The sequence below is a fragment of the Dermacentor silvarum genome, chromosome 4 (assembly GCF_013339745.2).
Source record: "Dermacentor silvarum isolate Dsil-2018 chromosome 4, BIME_Dsil_1.4, whole genome shotgun sequence".
In the NCBI taxonomy this organism is placed as follows: domain Eukaryota; kingdom Metazoa; phylum Arthropoda; class Arachnida; order Ixodida; family Ixodidae; genus Dermacentor; species Dermacentor silvarum.
Genome location: NC_051157.2, coordinates 79,972,074 through 79,997,988, shown reverse-complemented (window position 1 = coordinate 79,997,988; position 25,915 = coordinate 79,972,074). Strand labels below are relative to the sequence as shown.

General features: G+C 45.6%; 1 protein-coding gene across 1 annotated transcript in view; it reads left to right on the top strand.

Moving 5' to 3' along the window:
- Positions 1-4,818: 4,818 nt before the first annotated feature.
- LOC119448719 (Down syndrome cell adhesion molecule-like protein Dscam2) overlaps positions 4,819-25,915 on the top strand; it is a 136,037-nt gene continuing 114,940 nt past the window's right edge. The window contains exons 1-2 of the mRNA XM_049666471.1: positions 4,819-4,900; positions 8,392-8,538. Coding sequence (XP_049522428.1) covers positions 4,819-4,900; positions 8,392-8,538 — 229 coding nt within the window. The remainder of the gene's footprint in view (positions 4,901-8,391; positions 8,539-25,915) is intronic.

Genomic DNA, 25,915 nt, shown 5'->3' with positions numbered 1-25,915 from the left:
GCAAACTCTTTCGTTTAAATGCGCGTACCGAAAGTTTCGTAAGATAAACAGGCCAGCACCGCTGAATTCTTTTGAGATGAGAAGTGTGGGAGGGGGCTCGGTTGAAATTATGCGAGTTTCCAGTGAACAATATTTTTTTCGCGACGTGCCGAGAGAGCGCGACGCTTCAAACCACCAATATAATTATTAAAATTTGTTTTCTGATTCTTTTTTTCTCGTTGAGAATCCGTGCCCCGTCATCTGTTCAGAAAAACTCGTGTAGCGGCGCAGTTCTCCCATTTCGCGTTTTCTCTTTCTTGTTCTCCGTGTTTTCTTTGAACCGCTGTTTCGTTCAGCTTGTTCGCCATCACATCCGAAACGCAATTAACTCGGAGAAAGGTCGGACCCGCACGAACGCTAATTAAATTGGTCCTCTTGAAGTGCGCTTTCGCTCAAGCATACAGTACAGTACAACACTATATACACAGCACGGAAACTAAATGGATGCATAACTAGATTTTGTGCGATGTATCAAAAAGATGTGGCCACAAACGGAGAACCGCATATCCACTTCTCATTGTAGTCGTCTTGAAGCCCAATTGGATCAGTCAGGTTGTTAACTGCTTTGAGGTCAGGCGCAGTGTTAGAACCATGTCTTTTCTCTTTCTTTAGGTCGTTCTTAATAGAATGTGTGTGTGTTTGTGTGTTTTTTAAGATTCTTTTGTAACAGCTTCTCTCTTCGTTCTTCGTTTTCTTTTTTTTTTATTAATTCATCGCTCACCCTGCTGCTCCGGCATATTAATTTTCTTGAGGGAGCCGGAAATTGTTTATGTAAGACAAATTGAAGCTCCCGACGCAAACGCGGTAAGATATCTGAGGGTGGGTACAAAGATAGATTGACCGTATTACAGTGCGCAGTAGTCAGAGTTACAAAAGAACGCCAGACACTGAAACGATATATTCTACAATGTGCGCACAGCCGCAGCCACGCGCAGAAACCTAAAAATAAACTTGTAATCCAGTCTCGTTACAGTAATGGTTTTCTGTCTCGCAATAAGAGAAATGTCCTTAACCACGTAGCGCTAGTTGTATCATATGCGCTGCGCTACAGTTTATATAACAACAAAATCGCACTTAAATGCCATCGTACCAGGAGACAAGAACAGACATGTAAGAGGGAAGCATTCTAGATAGGTTCACATAGGTTATCTGACGGAGAAATTGCAAGCATTCGCTTCTTGCTTGTGTATTTCACTTCTATATTGGTTATGCCTCTACGACTGATGAAAGTTATGTGAAATAAAAAGAAATAATACAGACAGCAGTCGCTTCTCTTCAATCATGAGCTTTCACCAGCTATGAATTATAATCGTGGGTAAAGCTGGAAACTTAGTTTATTAGGTTAAGTACAGTGAGCGTTACATGGTTGCATTGCCCTATTTTCCTGCAGCTTTTTTTTTTCTTAGATAATTGTCTGCAGTTCTATATGTATCATTGCTATTACTGTAATTGTGGTTGTTGTTGTATTTGCTGCTGTTATCGTTGTACCTAAATAATGAAAGCACACAATAAAGGCAAAGATGTTAGCGATTGTCCCCTGAAAGAGAAGCACGTGCCTGCTTGCTTAAAGAGTCGTCCTTAATGACATTATACCGTAGAATACTCAGTTTAAAAAGTTATTGGACCCGTGGCCTGTAAAATTGATGAAAACGTGTGCTTTAATAGCATTAAAAAATTTTCTTGAAAACAGCGGCATTGTTGGGCGTTACCAATGCGTGCAAAAAGAGCGTTCTTTATTTGTACTGTCACTTTGTACGGTGTGTGATTTTATAGTGGTTCGCATTGTTGCTCGAGTGTTTCTTTCTACGTCACTGCGTTGTGATATTGTATGCATTATTGATTGAGGGTTTATTTCTAATGTGGTCTGTTATTCTGACTTGAATGTGAAACGTGACTGTAGGATGTATGCGCCAAATATTCTATAGAGCCAAGTAGTAGCCAGTGCCATATTTGTGCAGTAACATCTCCTTCTATAATGTCAATAAAAGGAAAAACATCATAAAGAACAATTTCTTCGGCTCTAAACTCATTTACTGGGACAACGTCATTCTCCAACTGTGAAAGTACTACCGTCTTTTTTTTTTTTTTTGCTTGCTTGTTTGTTTGTTTTTTGTTTGTTTGTTTTTTTTCCTCAAATAATTGCGCTCACCCCCTGCGGGGAACTGGACAAGTAGCCAGCGGTAAGAAGGCGCGTGTTTGTGGGAGGGGTGTGCTCGCATAAAAATGTAACAATTTCAAGTAATAGTTTCAAAGAAATTCTAATAACATTTATTAGGTAAACACTAACTATACGTATAGTTGCAGCTCATACAGGCGAGGACGCAAGAAGGCGCACGAAAGAGACAGACACGCCACTAACGAAATGATCTGTGTGTCTGTGTCTTTCATGTGCCTTCTTGTGGCCTTGTCTGTATGCACTACAATAGTACTCCAAAAAGCCATATCATCAAGCCCTGCATTGCAGCATTAGCTAACTATACGTTCTATGACATTACAGAATGAACATTGTGGATTAGATAAATAAATTATGAATGAATTTTCCATGCGGTGGACGCAACTTCGTCTATGTGACGTAATAGTGCATGTTGGGGATTTCGAAATACGTACTTGGAGAGACTTCAGCATTCTCAGACATCCCCATGTCTAGGTAGGCTAAATTTATTTAGTTGACATGTATAGCTTTATAGACCCTTTTGTTCGCAACCGTTTTGCCGAAAACTTGCTGCTGGCAGCGGCGGACACCATCGCCAACCGAAACGGCTATTCGAATGAGCCAATAACAGCTTACGCTGTAAAAAAGAATAAAAAAAGAGTCTCGCTTATGGTACAGCTTGGTGGAATGCAATGCCCTGCCGCTGTGGCCGCTTCTTCGTGTTGTAGAATGCATGGCCTTTTCAAGTTGCCTCATGTTGAGTGTATTGAGAGGTAAAGCATCGGGTTCCTCTACTCGCGGTTCTCATTCTAAATCCCAGTCAGGGCTACTATGTTTTTCTGGCGTAAAAAGGCACCTGGATCTGGCAATTAAGGGCGTGCCGAGAATCAGTGGGGCTATACTATAGTCCAGGCGCAACCAAGCTACAAACGCCCACACGCCTTCAAGAACATACGTTCTTTCCAGAACAATAACTGGCCTCCCTGCCGCAGCATTCTTTCGCTAGTTCCGTCATGAACTTCCAATTTAGCGCTCCGCTCGCAGTCCGCTGCGGCTCCGGGGCTCCTGACCAAAGTGGCGGTCAAGCATATACAGGGTGTCCCCACTATAATGCACCAAGACTTAAACATATGCAAATGCCACGTAGCTGGACAGAACCAAGGTAATGTTGTTTGCCGTCGCTTGGAGATACTCAGATAATTTTTTGCACTCCGCCTAGTTACAAAATTGCTCCTAATTCATTAATCAACTTCTCAAATATTATAATTAGATGAAAAACGTCAATGAGAAATTGTAGAGCAGCATGAAAAACTACCGATACAGCTTTCTGTTGCTCAATACGTGCTCCATAAAAGTGCTTTTTTCCGAGCGTGAAAGAAGCCCGCGAATACACGCAAAGTGCCTCGAGCGGCCAGTCGCGCGGCAATGTTGCGTAGAACAAGCCTGTGCACCAACATGTAGTCAGGATGATGAAAATGTCAAGCAGTCATATAATGATGTTGAATAAGCAATGAGAAATGGCGACACTCGCTATACTGTAGTCATGGGCGACTTCATTGTAAAAGTAGAGAAAAGGCACGCTTGGGAACAGGCAGTTGGGAACAATGTCATCGACTCTAGAAACGGTGGAGGAAATACGTTGGTAGAGTTCGCGGAAATGCATCGATAGAGATCGGTCCCCCTGCCCCTTGAAGACTAGCCAACCAGAACTACCTCTGACTAGCTTTTCTTGACTTCCTGTGTATTTTTTTTTTTGTCTCTTTCTCTTACTCGCATAGGCTTCCACACTGTTTAGCCTGTGTTGCAATGCGTTGGCTTGTGTTATTTGGGCAAGTTACACGTATTTTGCGCTGTTTTCAAGTATGAATATTGAACTCCTCGGAGACAGCAGTGAAAATGACGTTGTTTAATTATTCAGCTTTTATAAATCACTACATCAAGACAGATCGGCGCAGCCAGTGTTGCTTCTTGACCTTAGTTACAAGTTACCATAGTAACGGTAAGACGGGCCCATCTTTGTAATTACTTCATGTTTCGTACGATAGTAACGCCCAAACTAGCAAAGTTAATAGCATTGCCGATGTTGTTGATGTTGCTCTATAGACACGCGTGTATGAACACGGCGACTGAACCTCACAACGCGTAAACAAAAAAGAAAAGAAGCACTACTACTGTTACTTTCTTTTTCGTTTATAAAGCTTCTTCTTGGGGAAGTTGGTGCTATTTGGAAAACATTATTTTTGGGGCGCTAAAGAGACGCACACAAGGGAGAAAAGGCACCTCTCTGCGCGTCTGTGTCTTTCTCCCTCGCGTGTCTTTTTTGCGCCCCAAAAATCCAGTTTTACTACTGTTACCCAGCGCATAAAGGCATCTCTCAAAAATGTTACCCGTGAGAGAACCTTTCTTTAAATTAGTGTACTTGGTTGTTCTTGACGTGCGCTATTTATTTAATGGCAATTAATGCTAACTAATGCTAACATTCGTGCGAATACGCACACACTCAAACGCCCGAAGAAAGAAACTGTCCTCCATATTAACGGCATGTGCCTAGGAGGAGTGCGAGAGAATAAGAGGCAACGTTCTACGCGCGCAATTGGCAACTCCCGACCAAAGAAATCATCTTTCGGATGATTCAGCAGTTTCGTCTGTCGGCCTCATGGCAAGCGACCACGACGTGGGAGCAGGCAGTTGTTGAAAACGTGGAAGGAAGTCAGTGGCAAAGGAAGTTTAGGGGAAAGGGGAAGGGGGGGGCAAAGTGCGCAAGCGTAATTTGCTGAAAGGAGCCACGCGACAATTTAGCCTCAGTCAAGCCTCGTCGTTTAATGGCGACAAGGCTTAGCGGCCACCGGGACCATGAGACGTCCTCTAACGACTTTTCTGTCTCCTTCTGTCTGCGCTTCTTCTTTCGACTTCGTTTCCCGAAATTCTTTTTTTTTATTTGCATCTTTGAGTTCTTGATCCTGGGTTAGCGCGCAGGGTTTATTTTAACGCTACACAGAAGCGACGACGCCCGAGTAGAGAGAGCCGACGATGAGCTATCCTAGGCGTCCGGTTACCCAGCATGCGTCAAGGAGGCATTCGGAGGGTCGTTTCTGGTTCCCCGCGGCAGTTTCTTATTTATTTATTTCTCGATGTGCTTTCGCTAACGGCATATCTCCTCCGCCGCGGCTTACAACTAATGTAATTGTCACCCCCTCCTGTACTTAAAACGAGGCCAGTGCTCAGAGAGAACATGACGGCAGCCCGCGTGTCTCGTCCACTTCATTTTAGAGAACATGCCGTTAACGCCTCTCTGCTCCTATTTATTCTTATTTTTCAAATTTACATTGCCTCTACAGTAACATTTGCCAGCTTTAATCCTTCGACGAGAACGGCGTCCGGGGATTATTCCTCACTTACTCTCACCCCTCTCGTTCGTCCAGCCCGGGACCGCGATCACAGTCGGTAATTTTTTTTTTTTTGCTTATTATTGTTAATATTACTATTTTATTTCTCATTGAAGGCTCGCTGATGAACATTTCTTGCGTTTCCATATTCAACGTCGTAAGCCAGCCTCGTCCCTATACGTGCTGCCACCGGGCGCGCAGAAAATGTCGTAACGCTTCAAGCGCTGGCGCGTGCTCGTACAAAGTACGGCGGCGCAAACGACGCCGCGGCCGCAGCCGCTTGCAACATCGGGTGCAGGCGTCCGGCGTCGCCAACGCGTTATACGGTCATGACCATCAAATGACGCCATTATACTGATACTGGCCATCGGCGCAACCTGCGCGGAGGCGATGTCCGCCAGGCGCTGAATACAAGGAGTGATTTAACGGCCCGCTCCCTCGCTTCAAGTCTGCGCATTCTTTTTTGTGTTTCTCTCATTTTCTTGTCTATTTTTTTTTTCGTAAGCGCACTTCTCCTTTCGTGAATGGCTGTCTCACGATCATGCGATTTAAATGGATTTTTGCGTAAGCCTGAAGTATCGTCCAGATTAAGTTTCATGGGCCTAACTCTCGATCGCATACCCACCCCAGCGTTGCGCGCGCGCCTTGCGTGTTGCAGATTGGAACAGTGCTTTTCGCGCAACGTGATCTTCCAGAACTCGTTTTCCCTGATCTTATAATGCAAATTCTGTAGCGTATTCTATTCATTGCAGGATAAATTGTTAAAACGCTCTTTTCTTTTTTTTCGTTTCCGGGGATTGCTCCTGTTATCTCGGCAACTAAGCTGACAGCAACGTTCCCTTAGCGAAATGTTTATGAGGATATGTGTCGGCGAGGAAACGAAAAGGCAGAGAAAAGAATATGACCTAATGGCATATATGATATCTTAAAGGTAATAATACGTTGACTAGGACGGTGGGGAACGTTAGCGTTCAACAAATTTCACGCTTTGGTGCGAGACGGAGTAGAATATTGTCGCGCAGCTTCAATGAGTAAACCAAAGCACTTTTGTTCGACAAATCTGCGAAAGAAGCTGGACGGGAAATAAGGCCTTCGGACTCAAATGACTCAAACCGCTTCCTTTCTTCCTTCGCTATTTAACTGTTACCGCGCCCTGTTCAAATATTGGTGACTCCAAGAATAAATCTCGATACGGGCGCAATGCCAGAATGTTCGTGTGCTGGCGCTGGGTGCACGTCAAGGAACCCCAGGTGGTCGAAATTAATTCCGAGTCCTCCATTACGGCGTTCCTCATGACACATCGAGTTGTTTCGGAACGTCGCGGATCTGATAACCGAACCTGCGACCTCGATCTAAGCAGCGCATTGCCATATCCACGGAGGCACCATGGCGTTTAGCTAACACTGTAAAACTAAAAATTTGTTATATGCTCTTCAAGCCCTATTTAAGCGCATTTCATTGTTATGCTTTCCATTTCACCACTTCCCTCAGCAATGTCCTTGATCCTTGAGGTTAACAATATCCCGGCCACGGCGGCTGCATTTCGATGGGGGAGAAATGCGAAAACACCCGTGTACTTAGATTCAGGTGCACGTTAAAGAACCCCAGGTGGTCCAAATTCCCCACTACTGCGTGCCTCATAATCAGATTGTGGTTTTTCCATGTAAAACCCCATAATTTAATTTAATTTGACGGTAACAATAAACACATAAATAAATAAATAATATAATAATAATATATATATATATATATATATATATATAAAGGAGAATGACACGTCCTTCCACTGCTGTGAAGGTTGATTGCCAGCGAAGGAGTTTAGCACACGACCTAGAGGTGACAGAGTTTAGATCAAAGATATGAGCAAATTTTATTTCTCTTGCACGGTGACGGCGGTCTTCCCGAAGAAAAACACACGCACACACACATTTATACATTCGCGTGGAAGACATTCGCGATGCCGTCCGAGAAGAAACTGTCTCACCGTGCACGCACTGGCTTTGCTCCGGTGAGAAAACAGTATAAGAGCAGAAACGAAAAAGTTCATCAGCCAGATTTGCTGCTCATTTCAGCACAATGCTTACTACACAGCGCTCGGCGTATGCCTGCTACATACATGCAATAAAGAAAAAAAATTTCGCGCTGTGTTACTATGACAGAACGCTCACCTATTATCGTCGAAAAAAAAAACTAAAGAATTATAAATAAACCACAGGATCGCGCGAAGTGCTCTGCAAAAATCAGCACCGGCAGGTCTTCAGGAAGCACCCTGTAACAATGTATGCGTTAACATGCAAGAGCTCGTTTCTATGCCAGGTTTTTTTTTTTACCTTTATGTTCAGGTTTCGCACTGATTACTCAATAATCTACCCCGCGTTCCACCGGCGTGTTTCAGCGCGGACGTATTGTTAAAGAGCGACCCTCACCGAGGCCGCCGCACCGCTATCGAAATTTCCGCGCCTGGTGGACCGTGGGGAAAAACGTGGTACAACAAAGTCGCACAGAAATCTGTAGAACGGAGCCTTAATTATTTCCTTTTTGTGTGTTCCTTTGCCACTCTCACGTAACCCACTATACACCCAACTCCAATCGGCGCTTCCAAACGGGCATGTCGTCTGCTACGAGAAGAAAAAAGAAGAGAAATGAGCAGAAGGAACGGAAATAACAAAAAAGGAGAAAAAAAAAGAGTGCGCGTGTCTGTGATTGTTTGCGCGCGTTCTTGCATGGTGCTTGCGTGTGTGAGTGCTGTGCCCACCGCACCCCACTAACGAGTTCCCAATACTCCCGTCGTTCCATCCCCGCTCTCTTGCGCAGACAAGTACCAGATATCGACGGAGGGGGACCTGGTCATCGACCGCGTCGACATGGCCGACGCGAGGCGCAAGTACCGCTGCATCACGCGCAACGTTCTCGTCGGCGAGACCGTGTCCGGCTCCAGCTGGGCGCAGCTGCTTGTTACCGGTAGGTGATGGCGGCCGGCCAACGCTCGGGCCGTGCTACACAGCACTTACACAACACCGGCGTGCAGCGCCGACCCGCCCCCTTCGGGCCAAGCGTCCCTCCTTTCGAAACCCCTTTTCCCACGTCTACACCCTGTCAGCCCCTTTCTCGTTTTTTTTTTCCTATTTTGCCCCCACCCCTCTTCGCTACCTGTCACTTGGGTCAGCTTCTACTCCACTCATCCACCACTTGCTCTTGTCAGCCCGTTAACGCGTCTTGGCCCATAAGCACCGCTCCGGCCCTTAACGCCTCGTTGTCACACACTAACAAACGAACGTATATAGCTGAAGCTTGCCTGTCGTGGCTCCGGACTGCACAAGCGCCGTTGAGAGCAGAACCATTTCATTTGTCAGCGCAACTAGCTGCCTGCTTTCTTTTTTTTCTGTTAGTATCACGTGCGTCTGTTTTTGTGTTCTGTATCGCCTTCTGGCCGTTTCTAGAGAGTTCTCGTTCTTTTTTATCTTTGTTTGATTTGGTCAATCAACGCCAACTGCTAGGTGCCTCATCGCTACGCAGGTAAATCATCCGCTCGTGGCATTCTTTATAGTGGCCCTAAAGGGTTGATTCTCTGCCTGCACGCCACCGATGGTTACCTATGAGTGCGGTTGTAAAGAGAAGCAAAAGCACTGAGAAAAGCGGGCCAGATTCAAACGGGGCTCTTAATTCCTGTCGGGTGGTTCTTATATCTCGTACCATACGAATCTACGACCTGCCACAACACGGACATTTAAACTCTTTCGTGCTATCTATCCCACATTCGGACTGCTTTTTTCATACTTGTTGTTCTTTTGTTATTGTTAGTATTAGTGCGAACGTTGAGCAAAATGTACGCATAACGCATTGCCATAAACAAGTGGCAAATTTACAATTGCACTGCTGCCAGAAAGAAACTGGTACAAAAAGAAGAAGAAAGTTGGCTGAAGTGGTAGAACATTAGTCGGAACAGGATGGTGGCACTGGTTACCAACTCAAGCATTTATTGCATGGAAAGATGTGTATAAAACGTCTGCAAGTGTGCGATAGCAAACGGTATTTTCTGTTCTGGAGGACTTCCCTGCCTTTCTTTCTTTCTTCCCCATCTCTCTCTCTCTCTCTCTCTCTCTAGTCTAAAGGACACACAAAAGAATAAACGTACTAGTTGCCGGTGTTTCTTTCTTCTTTTTTTTATTGTTCATATACCATTTTTCGTGGCATCCATAAGTCTGCATCACGTCATGTCTCGCCTGGTTCTTTGTAATCTGTTTAACGCTGTTTTCTCCTATATAAGTAACAGCTACCTCACTTAAGCAGCCTTATGTATTAAGATTATAGCACGGCCTTTCTTAACATCCCAGCTAATGTCTGTTATATCTGCTAAGTAAGCAACGTTATAACAAAATAACTAGGTGAACAATTTATAATGTTCTTTTTATAACCATTTCCTCGTGATGACGTAACAAAAACTTGCGTGTTCTTCATTTTCAGATTGCCCATCTTATTTTCTCTAATTTTCTCTCTACGCTGTTAAGAACGAGAAGAATAAATGTGGTCATTGCGTGAACAGTGCCCCTCCCCCTTTATTGCGCTTTTTCTTTTTTAGTTGCTGATTACGTACTAGCTTCGACAGTCGAACTTGTCGCCTTGGGTGTGATATATTTAAGCCATACACGAAACAACTATTTATGTTTTCATGCAATATTTGGGACTATTTTCCTTCTTATCCTTTTTTTGTTTCAGTATACACTGCTGCAATCAATTTGAACAGGGTGCTTTAAGTTCAATAATTTTTTATCACAACAAAGCACTATTTTGTATGCAAGACTAGTGTAACCAATTCTAATAAAAAATTTTACCATTGTTTTCTATCGAGTTATAAATCCCATTTTTGTTTGAACGAAGTAACGTAGACAAAACCAGAGAGCACTGACTACGCAAACAGCTAGCCACGAAAGACTTTCAAATTAGCAGTTATTTTCGCAATACAATTCACTATATTATTCGTGCGTACACCATCTCAGGAACGGAGCTATCGACGAGGGTACGCTTAAGTTGTGGGGAACCACGTTTCTGCCTGCATTCATACAATGCAGCTATGCATTCTGTTGTTGCGAGGCGTATCACTTTAGCACTGTACAAAAGTTAAGTTGGTCGTACAGCTTGCCCGACCCAATACTATAGTGCAACATCCTACACGGTCCTCGATTTTATATTTTTATTCACTAGTTCTTTCTAAACGAAGTTTCTCGCAGGAACCACCACAGGCAAACGCGACTAAGAGCCGCTGTCAGGCAGATAGGAAGAAAAAAAACTGAGAAAAAAAAGATTGCAAACGAATTTTGCAACACGATGGCTTACAAAATGATTTTAATTGAATACACGTCCCAGACACGCACGTGATTGCCCTCCTTTGTTTGCAGTTCTTCGTACCCTAACCATGTCTCACCTAGTAATTGTTTTTCTCTGCGAGCAGCATAATTACGGGGGGCTTTTGCAACTAATTCGCTTCCATACAGCCGCCGCCACGTCCGTGGCGCTCTTATTAGTTTGTTCTCACCATTGTTAGGGTGCAACCGTCGCAACAGCTGGCGCGAGCAGTTTGCGACGTCGATACTGCGCAGGCAGCATCGAAGTCATCCCGCGTTGGTGCCCGCCAGAGTCAGTGGCCCTTTCGTATAGCATCGCCCTAACTCCACGCCCTCCCCCCTTCTTCTATGCCTCCTCCTTTCTCTCTCTCTCTCGCGTCCGTTATCGTAACGTGTGTCACCCGCCGGACATTAGACGCGCCAGTTCCGGCTCACGAACTGAATGTGAATCCGATGAGGGCGCCTCTGCCGAAGCCACACAGAGCCCGTAATTAACGTCTCGTGGCGGTGCCTAGTGAGGAGAGAGTGTGAGAGAAATAAAGGGAGAGAGAGAGAGAGAGAGTGATAGAAATAACGTTCGTGTCGTTTTCAGCTGCTGCTGCGAAAAACGGTCCTCCCGCTGGCGGCTGATAACTACTTGGCTATTGATTTTTCGCGCTGCTCGCGACCTGACCGAAGTTTGATTTTTATTACTCTTGTTAACGGTTATTGGCGAGATCCACGCGGGCCGGCCCTGAATCCTTACACGAGCACACAGTTCGCTGGTATGCGCGCGCGGAAGAAGAGACGCCTTTCAAGTACCTGGGAGTAAAGTTATCGTACGAAGCAACAAAATCGTAATTGCCGCTTCATCTGACCGTCGTGTCTCATTACCACGCCTGAATTTCTTTTACTGGTCATGTTTGCGTGTGACAAAGCGTCATTTTGCAGCAACGCATACTTTTATAAGCTTTTTAATGTGATTAGCATTTCGGGAAACTTCACGCAGTTTGCTTTGTGTTTGTTTGTCCGTCGGTGTTTAAGCTCAATCAGGTACCCAGTCACCCAAGTTGTTAACTAGCTTGGGCCATTAGATGGGTGCGGACCACCGTCTTGCCTAGCAGACAACATGGGCCACTTACCCGAATATACAACTCGCTGCTGGCTGCTGTCTGGCCTAGTAGACAACTTGGGTCATTGAGTACGTGCCACTGGATATGCGCCCGAACAAGCAACTTCTGCACTCCGTATGTGATGTTGGTATGTGCCCATTCTTAGTCAAGCCCCCAGAATGGACGCGCCAAGCTGGCACGAAGTGTCATCATCATCAGCCTATGTTTATGTCCACTGCAGGACGAAGGCCTCTCCCTGCGATCTCCAATTACCCCTGTCTTGCTCTAGCTAATTCCAGCTTGCGCCTGCAAATTGCCAACTTCGTCACCCCACCTAGTTTTCTGCTGTCCTCGACGGCGCTTCCCTTCTCTTGGTATCCATTCTGTAACTGTAATAGTCCACCGGTTATCCATCCTACGCATTACAGGGCCTGCCCAGCTTTATTTTTTCTTCTTAAGTGTCAACTAGAATATCGGCTATCCCCGTTTGCTCTCTGATCCACACCGCTCTCTTCCTGTCTCTTAACGTCAGGCCTAACATTTTATTGCGATAGCAATTATATGGACACTCAAAAGCAGATTTCTGCCGTCGGCGTCGCCGTCGTCGTCGCCGTCGCCGTCGCCGTGAGGTTCCGTATGACGTCAGTGGAGATGAAATCGTCGCCGCGCGCCGCCGAACGCTGTATGTGCGAGTGAAAGGGCGCGAGGGACGCGCGCTTTCACGGGGAGTGAACGCACGGCGGAGAACAAAAGCGCGTTCTGCGCCGCGCTCGCTTAAGGGCTGCAGAAGTAGGCGTCTCTTTCCTCCTTTACAATCACTATATATGTAGAGCAAACGCGCCTTCTTCCGACGCGCGAGAGGCCGTGTGGAAGGGGGGGGGGGGGGGAGGGAAGGGAGGCGACGTTTAGCTGCGGCACCAAGTGCCTATTTATATCAGAGGCTCCGGCAACAGTCACCAACGCCGCACGCATTTTGAGCGAACGCGGGCAAAACGCCGATGGCGTCGACAATAGTTCTGCGTGTTGCCGGTGCTGCTGCATGTCCAAGTTTATACAGCTGATAAAGCTAATATCATTACTCCGTATAGCTCTCTACAAATTTGCTATCGCAATTGATGCTTCGCCTTTCAGGTGAAACTGCGACAACTTTTTCGTTCCATCGCTCTTTGTGCGGTCCTTAACTCGTTATCGCCTTAAATACATTAAAGCGATAGCGCCCCGTCCACGTCAAGTACGGCCGCTTGATGGCGCTGCGTTTCCAGAGGGAAGCACGAGCGAGGAGCCAGGCTCGCCTCATAAATGACGTCACTTTACGTGTGTAATTCGGTGACCCCTCCTTACCGTCTCCATGGCTCGACCAAAGAAGCTGCGTAGTGCTCATGAGTTTCAGGAACGCAAGCGCTACTGCTATGTGGGCAACCCACCACCAACGCCGCGCTGCCGAAACGGACCAAGAAAGATCATAGTAATCATCATAACATATCATCACCAATAACACATCTATCATAAGAAATACTGCTAATCGCGTTAACGTCGCATCTCCAAATGATGGATGCGCCGCCAATTTTTTCTCTCTCTCTTTTCTTTTTTTGGCAGATGTAGATGATGTGCGAAGCCGCACAGTTCCTCCACACCTAACTATTTATAACAAAGCACAAAAGCAAGCAGGTTAAACAGATGAAATTGCGGTGGGCACGAAACAGAAGCGACGAGATGTAACTAGTGGGAGGGCAAAAGTGCTTCGCTGGTGTTGAATGATATTGGTAGGACAAGCGGTGAAAAAAAAGTGAGCACGCATTGGAAGAAGTTTGGTACGTAGTTTTGTCGATAACGTTTGATAGCGATGTAATAGTATAAACAGTCATTGAAACTACTGTTGCCTAGAGCCAACCCTGGTGATTACCAGGGTGGACCGAGTAAAAGTGCGATAATAGAAATAAAGCCCACTTGCAATTTATTATCAGTTCAGTCTTCGAACTAGAAAGTAAATATGCTTCTAATAAACCCTAAATTCGGGCTTCTCCTTCATATTCAACAGCCCAATGAAGCGGGTTTATGTGGTGCAGTTTATTTGTCTTCTTGGTTTTCGATATAACACATGGACAACAAAACAGACAGACATATAACTACAAGGCGTACTGACAAAGGGTATATTAATGACAGCCGGTTTATAAATGTAGCTGTCTGGTCTAAAGTAAGCCCCTTGTTAGTATCCCTCCCCCCTCTCCCGTGCCCTGTCTGTGCGCTCTTGTTTTTCCTGTTCTACATAGCTCAAAAAAGTTCCTTTCGAAGAAGCGCTGGATTTTCATAACGCTACAGATCGTAGAGAGCTTTCACGAGCACAAACAAACCGTACCAAAAGTGCTGATTACCGTTGAAAACATGTCAGCGCGAACAGGGCTGATAATTTTACATACCAGCTCCTCTCAAATATTCATGGCCGATGCACTGACAGCGCGAGTGAACCACCCCCACAGTACCAGCGCATATACCTATCCACGTGAGCAGAAACTAGATCCATCCGTTCTGCCCTAACTCGGTGTACAATAGCTGTTTATGACGGTCGAATGGACTTCCAACCGGAGCTCAAAGCGTTCCACCGTGACTGTGCTGGTGCTTTTCCAAATGGGGAGCCTCTGGCGAATACCACTCCTTCAATAGGGCAAGACAAAAAAAAAGAGTTTTCTATTCTCTAGCTGTTCGATCACGTTCACAACGTCCCGGTGAAACCACTTGCTAGCAAATGCACGTTCCGCTCTTTCTCCGAACGGACGTGATGTTGTCAGAGCTCTGGCTCGAACCAGGCGTCTGTGGCCACTGCTTGATTCAATCTTACGCACGTTTTGAGATCAATGCCAGGAACTGTCACGCAAGCCACTCGCCATGACGTTTCTCTCTCTCTCTCTCTCTCACTCACTCTTCTTTCACCGCAATTCTTTCTTCTTTTCCTATTTTTCCCGACATTTTCTTATTCTACTCGCCGGCCCTGACACTCGCACACTTTCGTTTTGACTTTCCGTTACCTGCTGTTTTACTGGAGCGATCGTTTCGGAAGCACTTGCATCGCAAACGCGTCTTGCTTTCGTCCGTCCTGACACGGTGCCGCTATTTCACGGCAAATGTGACGCGCGACCTCTATAAACATTTATGAGGCCCGTAGAAAAGACCTGGCGAAACCGATGTAAACAGCGTGCGCGTCTGTCTCGGTTTCCTAGTTGGGGAAAGAAACATACGAAGTTACGCCATCTCGTACTTACGTCCCAAGCACGACAGGAAGCGGACCTGCTTTAAGAAAGCCAAGAAGGGAAGAAAAAGCAGCTGCGATTTCTTTTACTGGCAAAAGGGATAAATAGCGGTTAAAGAAAAACACGGAGAAAGAGAATCAATCTGCACCACGTCCCTCGTAAAACGTCCTCTGGTTCTTCTTTATCGCGTCGAACGAAGCGGCGGCGGTGAATCTGGAGATGCGGTTTGGGACGAATTGAAACGATCGCCGTTTGTTTGTGACGTTGATGCCACCGTCTAAGGCTCGGTCGTCTTGGGACCCCACCGTGGGCGCAAGAAGGGGAGTGCCTTGGGCACAGTTCTTCCATAAGAAGAGAGAGAGTGTGTGAAAAAAAAAATACACGTGTCCTCCACCACCCAACCACCTGCCCTTAAAGCACGAATGAAATAAACATCGTAAGAAATCTAGAAAGAGCAACCAGGAGAGAAAGTTAACTTGCGCTCACTGCGAACGATGCTCATGGGTCGGTACTTCTCGTTTGATTTTTTTTTTCTTCTATCGCGTGTGCGAGAAACGTTCGTTTCTTGGTGTCTTCTCATCTATTTCTTTCATTTTTTGTTATATCATGGGAGGAAAGCGTAGGGGAAGGTCTATGTAGAAGCAGAGTTCGCGTCGTCTACTTCTTGACGGTCGCGTAGTATGCGTTTGATGCAAAGTGAGCCAACCAGGGAGTCGGTTGCAAAATAATAAAAAAAAATCAAAAAAGGAAGAGCAGGAACACGGCGAGCAGACACGCGTAGTTGTCACGTCGGTGAAAAATGACGACCACTGCTTTCTATTCAGTCTGGCGAAAGATAAGCTAGAACGAGTGATTTCGAATTCCTGGGGTCGCGTGCTTACATCTTTTGCCCGTTCAACTCTCCTTGCTTTGGCCCGGATGGCGAAACACAGTTTGTCAAGCGCTGCAGTCGCTCTTTCTCCATAAGTTGTATTTTGTTTTTGAAACTTTTGCGTTTTTGGTTGTTCACCCTGATTTTTAAACCATGACTCGGCCGTTGGCTTCTCCATTTATCATATTTTAGCCAGACGGAAAGCCGCTTGCTTTTTTTTTTCTTTTCCTCTTCTTCGTTGTACGAGGACCGAAGAATAAAGATAACGGCACTTACCCTGGAGTTGACTTGAGCCTCGCGCCAGCTTTTTTCTGTCTATAAACACACGGAGAGGCAATTCTGCAGTTCTGCACTATAGATGTGCGTTTTGAGTGCGTCACACCAGTGCTACAAGATAGCGACAAAGATTACTTAACCCTCTAATGCCCAAACAGAGTTCCACATCAAGGAAACTTGAAACAAATTGTTGACATTTATTTCTGGTCATGGTGTATACATGAGTAGAAAAAAAAGCAAGAAATCTTTTTCAGTTACAACTTATTTACCATACTAATTAATTAATACCATACTGTCCACTGCTAAAACTTCCATCCAGTATAATAAAAACACAACTATAATTTTGTATTAGAATTGCCCCACTTCAATCAGCATGTTGAAGCACCAAACTCTGCGTAGCATATATTATACGTTGGGCCCTACAGCGTTAAGGAATGGGTATTTCCTTTTCCTTTTTTATTTTTGTTTTTTGGGACAACAGGAAGAAATTAAAAATCTACGTAACCTTGGTGAATCGCGATATTTGTGTTCTTTCGTTGTCTTACTTAGCACAATTTCAAATACCCAGTCTTTCTAGCAGCCAGATATTCAAGCTCTTCGAGATCTCACGACGTCTAAACTTTCATCGTTAGCAAGCAGTTTTCCTCGGGCTCGTAATAAGAGCATGGTTAGTGCGGGTACACAGCAACGTAGAGCCTATCTCTAGTTAACGGCTGACAAACACTCAAAGATCGCAAAAGGGGCATGCCAACGTTTCGTTTCAACCAATTTTTCGCCCAGTGCCCCATAAGTAAGAAATTATTTTATTCTTGTGGTCAATGCCAGGTTCTTACTTTCTGAGCCGTTGATGGCAATCATGTGATTAAAAGCTTCAAGAAATTACGCAGAAAAAGTTTTAGAAAGCATGCGCTCCTGTACGGTGCATTTCGTAAATCAAGATGCTAGCTCAGAGTGTCTGAACGCAAGTAAGTGCTCATTATATCTGTAGAGAGAGAGAGAATAAACTTTATGCAGAACAGCACGCCAGCAAGGCGAGCGTGAGTAGCTCCTCCGCTATGCAGTAGGTGGTAACCTCAGTCCAGAAGTCCAGCAGTGTTAGATGCCCTTCTCGCTCGATAGATCAGTTAGAGCTGATCCGTCGAGTCGAAGCTGGACAACGCTGGCTCCCGTCGCCGTACGGTGTATTATATATGGCGTCTTTTCGAGCGAAGCTTGTATTGCCTCACTCGTGTCGGCGTCGTTGGTAAAAATTGCTCGCCGGGCTGCGGGACCACCACGCTAACCGGTTCCGCCATTGTCGGTTCATCAGTCGCGCCCTTTAAAGCGGGGTTTTATATGCATGAAGAAGTAGACGCGGCGCCCACAGCTGGCGCGCGCGATCACGCCATACCCCCAGCCAACCACAGGCGTTCCATCCCTCCGGAGGAGGGAAAGGGTGTGATCGCGTCTTCACGTGTTCGGCAGGGCAGTCAGATGGGCAGGCCGCGTTAGGTTCGTTCTGCCGAAGAGCAGGCTGCGTTGAAGGAACGGCAACGGCAGCGGGCCCGTAAATGTCTCAAACGCTCAAAAAACTGACCAACGCCTCCCCTAGGGTTGAACAAGCTTCGCGATAGGCGAAGGCTGTGGCTTCGCGTTCCCGGTGTGGGAGGGGTTTTAATTCTGGTTTTTTTCTTTTAGCTGCACCAATTTTTTAATTGACTGTGACATATAGCACAATTGTAACCCATAAGCTCAATTACTCGATGAGGCGGCCATTAGTTATACAAGAAATAACAATGCTTAATTGAATAATTAACATAATTACGCTAATTCACTTTCGAATAAATTACTTTATGGCCCATTTTCAAACTATGTATTGTAGTTGGTGAGTTTGCCATGCATATCGACTTGGAACTAATTTTGAGGATGGTCCAGGATTCGAGGTCATCGTCATCATCAGCCTATATTTATGTCCACTGCAGGACGAAGGCCTCTCCTTGCGATCTCCGATTACCCGTGTCTTGCGCTAACTGATTCCAACTTGCGCCTTCAAATTTCCTAATTTCATCACCCCACCTAGTTTTCTAGCGCCCTCAACTGCAGTTCTCTTCCCTTGGCACGCATTCTGTAACTCTAATGGTACACCGGTTATCGACCATACGCATTGCACGGCCTGCCCAGCTACATTTCTTTCTCTTGATGACAGCTAGAATATCGGCTATCCCCGTTCGCTTTCTGATTCAAACCGTTCTCTTTCTGGCTTTAACGTTACGCCTAACATTTTTCGTTCCATCTCTCTTTGCGCGATCTGTGTCGAGATTTGCGCCATCAAACATGCGATAAAAATTCACTGTTCCACATAATTTTTTTTTTGTGAAAGCGCGGTTTTATGCATTGAAGCAAGAAAGTAAGTGGAACGCCAATGCATTTCGTTGGACTCTTTGAAAATTAATATCTCGGAACTGGTGCAGTCATGAGAATTGGTTCCGATTGGATCCGTTCCAAGTGAATCCAACTAGATTCGTTCTAAGTGGAATCATTAGTGTAATTATGTAATTTATTCAATTAGGCATTTTGATTTCTCGCAGAAGTGAAGGTCGCCTCGTCGTGTAATTTAGCTCAAGCGTTAAAATGTGTAGTCTGCCGCAGGCATTCTCAAAATTTAGGTGCAGCTAAAAAAAGAAAGTACACCTGGCATATCATATGTGTACATTATTGCGGTCAGCCTTTCGTCGCTTATTCTGTTATATAGCATTTCATGAAAACATTAACTAGGCATTGATTGTATAGGAGCACGTTTTTTTTTTTGCATTTTGATGTCCTTCACCGTGAAGCTCGCAGCAATAAAGTTTTTCAGACGACACTGGCCTTGATGGCCATTGGTCAAAGCTAGAGGACTGCCATACGGAGCTCAGCCTCCGTTAATTCTGGCATTACCCCTAAAAGAGTATAGTGCCGGTTTTCTGGGAAGTTTTTGGAGCAGCCTTTTCAGAGAGGCCTCTTTTCAGAGAGGTTGGAGAAAACTAGATCAAACCAATCCTACGAATCAATGACATATTGTCGCTTTGTTAGATGTGTACGTGTTCCTCAACCTTCCACTTGCAGCATGAATTGCCTCACTTCGAATGTTATTCGTCGTGCCCAGTCGAGTTAACACTTTTCGAAGTTAAGTTGACCATCGTTTCCCGCCGCACTGCTTAAACTAAGAATATTAGCGAGACTCACGCGCGAATGTATTTCATCCTTGAGTCAATGTTCCTCACGTCGGGTGCGTCTCAACACTTAACGGGTCGTAATTATCATAAACTGCTCGGCGGTCTAGCCGCTCTGACGCAAGATCTTGAGTCTACACTCTTTCCGGTAGGCCAACACGAGCCAGACTCTATAACGTACACCACTGACTAGCGCGTATCCTGCGGGGTTCTTTCGATATCTGGCAAGGATCAGACAGCCACCAGTTTAGTTCCTCGTAACGTGCCATTCGCTTACCCAAATAATGAGGCGAAAAATTCTTCTTGGCCCCCTGCAGCTTTCATCGAGATTCTTGTTCATTCGTTCATCATTCCCTTCTCGCTCCACGATGACGCCAGAGATGCTGCAGCACAATTTTATGACGTGCGTAAGGAGTGCTGCTGGAAGAAGCGAGGCGAAAAGGAGGACTCCGCTACACGGCAAATAAATGGCCGAACCTTGTACGGGACGCCCGCAACAGGCCAAAGACAAGTGAGGTGAAAGGAAGGGTTGAGGGGGAAGAGGAAAGGGAGGAGGAAGAGTGCCCCTCCTAAATGCAAGGAGAGGGTGAGTTGCACAAACTGCCGAACTGCCGTACCAGCGTCCTCAGAGCTCGTTAATGAGCGCGGACAAACTCGATGAACGAACGCACGCGCGCACACATACACACACGTTTCGACGTACCGTGGGCTTTCTTTACTGAGCAACGGACTCATTAATAACCTCCCCCTTTATTTCGCAAGCAAACGACGAGACATCGGCGCTGGTCTCGTTTTTGTGAAATCGCCGCTGCGAGAAACACTTATCATGTGCCCGCTGCTGCGGGAGCGAAGTTGAAGATAAAACAAGAGTGGTACGGCTGGCTTAGCTGATGTGGATGCGAAGGGCGGAAAGAGAACAACAAATATTATAGAAAATGAAGGCAGGTGAGCGAAAAGACGGAACCACGAAATTGCTCTGGAGGTTACGCCTGTAGTTCACATTTGATGTTCTTATATTCATTGCGACGCCATGCTTACTAGGCTTTGCTAGAATTTTTTTCCGTGGTTATCACCCAGACGCGATGAAACTCCCCATAACCGATGTAGTGCATAAAGTTAATTACGCCGACTTGTTTGGGTGTTTATGTTCTATTGGTCTCTTTCTTCTTCTTCGACGCCTGTTCTTTCGCAACCATTACCAACACCAGTCTTTTTTTTCTAGTTTGGGTAAATATGACATCACGTGATGTCGAAGAACACTGCTGCACGCCCTGGGTGGCATACCTTCTCACCCACAGCAAGTTATCTTAGTGCTGTTGTACTTTTCGATTCGCCTTCCGACAGCGTCGGCCCAGCATTTGTGTTATTCATACTTTCTCTTCGCACACTAGCTGCTCGTTTGCCGCGTGATATCCTTTCAGTTTCCTTTTGGCGCGCGTGTATGCGTGCGTGTGTCTGTGTGTTCCAGTTCCTGAGATGGTATCTCAGGGCGGAGGCGGTGAACGCTGCACTTGTGGTGTTAATGAAGATTGCGCCAATTTCGCTAATGCTGATGCACACAGTTACGAAATAAGGGTCAAAGAACTGGCGACTCCTATGCCGTAGCCCCCCCCCCTCCCCCCTTCCCCCCCATTCTGGCACCAATAAAAGAAAATACTGCCGCCCCGGCACGCGACACGCATACGGGCGCGAGTTCCGCCATTGGTACGTGCACCGTCTGGCGGGTGAGACGTCGTGCGAACGTAAATAGCCGAGCACTTCTTAGCCTTGTCAGAGTGTTGCCAGGGTCGGTTATCGTCAACGGATTTCCGGCTGTTTATTCATCGAGGTGCTTGCACGGTGCTTCAAGCTCTTATCGCTTTATGAATCTTCTCAGTGGTGTGCATGGCGGCTGTACGATGACAGACTAGGCGTTTGCGACATTATTTTTACGAAACAATCTTATTAAGCACTGTGGCTTGTAGGAGCTTTCCGTGCTCAACTTTTCTTTTACAAAGAGATATGCTCACTGAAATATGTACTGCTGGTTAGAAATTGGGCTTCTGGTTAGAAGGCCGCACCAATGCTCTCGTAATTACGGTCATTTGGAAAGTGGCCCACAAGGTGGCGGTATACCTTTGCCAATATTTCTGGAGCACGTTAATTGCACCGTAATATTATTGAAGAATTACGAAGAGTTTAAAGCTCTCATATAATACTGCAAAAACTGTATTCTTAGGCACATTTGCGAGCTTTTCTGCTCGTTTTGGGCAGCTTTACGGAAATCAAGTAGTGCGTCATATCATATCTACTCTGGCTTGGCAACTTGGTGGTTGATGCATGACATACTGACCCCTACATATCAGTATCATAACTGTTGTTGCCTTCGTTATCATCGTCATTATCAGCTTACGCTAAAGCCAATTGAAGGTAAAAGGCCATAAAGTGCGCAAATGGTCATTGCCATTCAATGGCTATCTCCAATAAACGCCTTCACAACCAACACATAAAGTTTACAAAGCAGTTGATTGTGTTAGGAACATTGACAGGTCCATAAGATGGAGATTTGCTTTGTCTTCGTGACGGCGATGCTGTTATAGATATGCAACCTTTTTGTGAGTCCGGAAGTGCAGGCAAAAAAGTTAAGTGAAGAAAGTGTACGCACCCATTAAAAAAACTAAAACGAGGATCAAGATGAAACTTTGCAGTAAAACGATGGAACATTTCACATGACAGGCAAGAGAAATATAATAATATTGGCCAATTGCGAGGGTAAGATGAAATTATCGAACTTTCGTTATTGCCAATAACACCCACTGGTACGTTTTAAGTGTTTGCTGAAGGAGAACCAAACAATAACATTAGCAAAACTATTAAGGCATAGAGCGTGCATACTTGGCTGGACACACGGGTGAAATTAGAGAAGTTTATTGCAACTGAGGAAGTCACAGAGAATTTACCAAAGCCGATCTAACTGGACCACGCCTCACAGGCCTCGGGGTCACTAAATATCCTTATAAGAACTTAATTCAGCTGGAAATGAAACATTGTAGGAAATATGGGAGAGTAACTGCACAGCCTCAATCTCTAAGCATGTGGTTTAACTAGGCGAGCCATAAAAGAATTCAATAGTCTGCACCGCGGCCTGATTAAGCATGTTACCACGTTTTGAAGTAATGTTAAAAAACATAGTGTTGCAAACATGTCGGAATACAGAGTGCACTCAGTGACAATAGCAACTAAGTGACGATAACGTGAGCACCGCGGGCCGCGTGTCCAGAGAGCGCATATCGTCAAGATGACATGACCCTCTTGCCGAAAATATGTGAGAGCTTCGTTGGTCAATAGATCAATAGATCTGAAAAGTCGTGGGTGTTTACAAAGTCATGTCTATTTTTTATCATATATATATTGCCTTAACGTTCCTCTGCAACGAATTGTAATGCCCACGGGAAAAATAATAATAATTAAGGACGAAAATCAAGTAGTCGATGTTTGCTGAAGTATCTACGTTGGCAATGTAGAAAATGGGAAGGTGGGCCTCTTCAGGGTGCGCTGTCCCTAAATCCTAAATACACTACTCAAGCAAGAGTAACGAAGAAAAAAATCGATAAATAACAAAATCTCAACACGCACTTGACTCGCAAACACAAGTCAAGCACACAGATAGTGTGACTGTGCGAGTATTTAGCACCGGCATGCATAGTCTAGTACCTGAGACAGTCATTCATCACACACGAAGGGGAAAGTGCACACAAGTCCTTTCACGTATACAGTAGAATCACTTAAACGTAATTGCCGCTTAAATGCAACAAGAGCTTTTGAATTGATTGGTTTTGTATTTGCGATTTGAAAAAAAAGAAAGAAAAAAAGATTTTTTAATTGGAACCAAAATTTTTTTATCTCTTTGTAAACCAAACCACTGGAGATGTGATTCCTCAAGAAGCGCCATTGGAAATGTAAGCCCTAAAGGATATCTTTTTTATTGGAAAGAATCTGGATACGATGATCTTTTAACGCTTGTTTACTATGAAGAAAGTTATACAGAAAAAGCGGTTGCCTAATTTAGTTTCTGGCAACGTGAGCTCCAAATGTTAAAGCAGTAGAAAAAATTTTCATCGGTGTGTCAGGCGACGAAAGGCGCTGTGTCGTGGAGGATGCCTGCGTGTGATTTCGACTAACCGCTACACATCACATGTAATTGAATCACTAGCTATTAGGGTCTGTTTACATTTGACCATTCTCTTACTTTCCAAGTGCATTCAATTTATCACTATTTTTTATTATTCTTTAAGATGACATGTTCTGCCTACAACACGCCAACTATGCCCCGCATTGTGAAATGTCTCGTGTTCTACACAAACCACTGTTCACTTTTCGGTGTTCTTCTTAGTAGCCTAAACCGAACGCTTTGTACCCTCTAATCGAACTAGACGGCAAGCTTTTCGGGTAGCCGGCTCTACGTCCTCGCGGGAATTAAATAATTTTTCTGTTGAATGCAGAGCCTGACTTGTTAAGTATATATTCCCAGCCTTTCACCACTACAACAAGAAGAACGAAATTGAACGAAGAGCGCCCGTCGCATAAGCAACTGTTCACTTTCCGACTACGTGTAAGCTTAAAAAACAATAACCGTGCTGCGAATACTCGAGCATGTGCTATATCTGTCCTCGGTAAACATATACTCCGTCATTCCAATTCCGTGCAGTACACCGAAAACTGCAGTCCCCGTCAGCCAACCATAAGCGAGACCCAGGTGATGGGTTCGCTTATTGTTCCTCGATAATCCCTTTGTTCGCGACGCCTACTGAGTGGAAGGATTACGAAGCCATTAGCGGCAGACAATGGGCGAGCCCCTCCATCTCTCTCGCTTCTGGCTGGCTGGCACGATGCGTAGCTTTTTTTCGCCGAAATGCACCGAGTTATTGAGACGGAGTTATCGCAGATTGATTTTCTGGCGTATTCAATAGGGAAACAGCTTTATTCCTGTATCCCTAAAGCATCCGTGCAAGCTTGCTGGCTTTTGCCCACGTGTCCCCGCTTCCCTTTATTCATTTTTTTTTCTCGTCGTATTCCTCGCGTTGGAAGCCAAGCACGCAAACAGCGTCGTGCTACGCTGCATAGGCACTTGTACAGGACGCGCGCGTACCGGCCGTGTCGTGCCGCGTCACTTGCAGGCGCGTCTGCCCTTTCTTCGGTCGATCGGGCCCCGCCAAGTGAACAACAGTCCCGGCAGCAGCGCGTCCCAAGGTTTGGCCGATCGACCTGCTCGTTAAGTAGAGCAAACTACCGCGCGCTCGGGCCCGCGCGCTGCTTCTCTGCCGCGAACAATCCCGGGCAAGCGGAAGGCCTTGCCGGCAGGAAGAGCCACAAAACAAGATAGAGCTGCTGGCAGGCTCTCCTATGCAGTGTTCACTTTCCTTGCTAACTTTCGCGCTCCGTCGATCTGTCTCTCGGTTTCCCTGTTGCTCCGCTGTAACTCTTCACTCTTTCCTGCCTCTCTCACTCTGCTCTTTTATCTGCGTCTGTTTTTATTCTCCCTGCGCTCGTGCTCCTTAATTTTCCCCGCTTTGTCGCTTCTGTTTGTGTGAGTGGGCGTGTGCATTCTCGCGATGCCGCTTCTGTATACTATGTGACGCGCAACAGTGCAGATTCCGAAGCACGCGATCGTCGAAGATGCGAGCAAGAGGTTGTGTGGCTCATTTAGGCCGTAGCCTATAGTTATGAAGCGAATTTTTTTGTTCTTTCTCGTTATGTTTATCTTTGGCCAAGGCTTCCTACGCTGCTATTCACTGGGAGTTTCTTTGCAGTAGTTACAGCGAGGCTAAGTTATTCCGGTTTGCCGTATTTGCTTGACGAATGTTTTTGTATACCGCATAGACAGAGAAGGGCCATCTGGAAGTGCGGAGTGTATACAGGAAGCATCACTCGTGATTACCGCCGTCATGCTGGCGCGCGATGGGCGTAATAAAGGTTTGTTATTTCGAGCAGTTCAGGACCGAAACGGATTTTCTTTAACCTGCAGTTGTCGGTAGTTGGAAAACCTACATCGTAGAATTAAGAGCCCTGTGAATGTGTTTATTTCAGATGGAGTTACAGAAAAAAAAATTGGCTTACTTGTCGAAAGTAAACTTGGGTCGTTTAGTAAGCACACATGACTCACTGCAGCCTGTTGATGCTCCTTTTGGATCCCTTTTACAGCAGCGTTGATCGATACTGTACCAAACACAAAGCCTAGCTCCGCGTAAAGAGCGATATTGCATTAAAGAGAATACACTCGCACTGGAACGTTTATCTCCGCCGTTAATGATTCATGCTTGTTACCAAAGAACAATGGGAACCG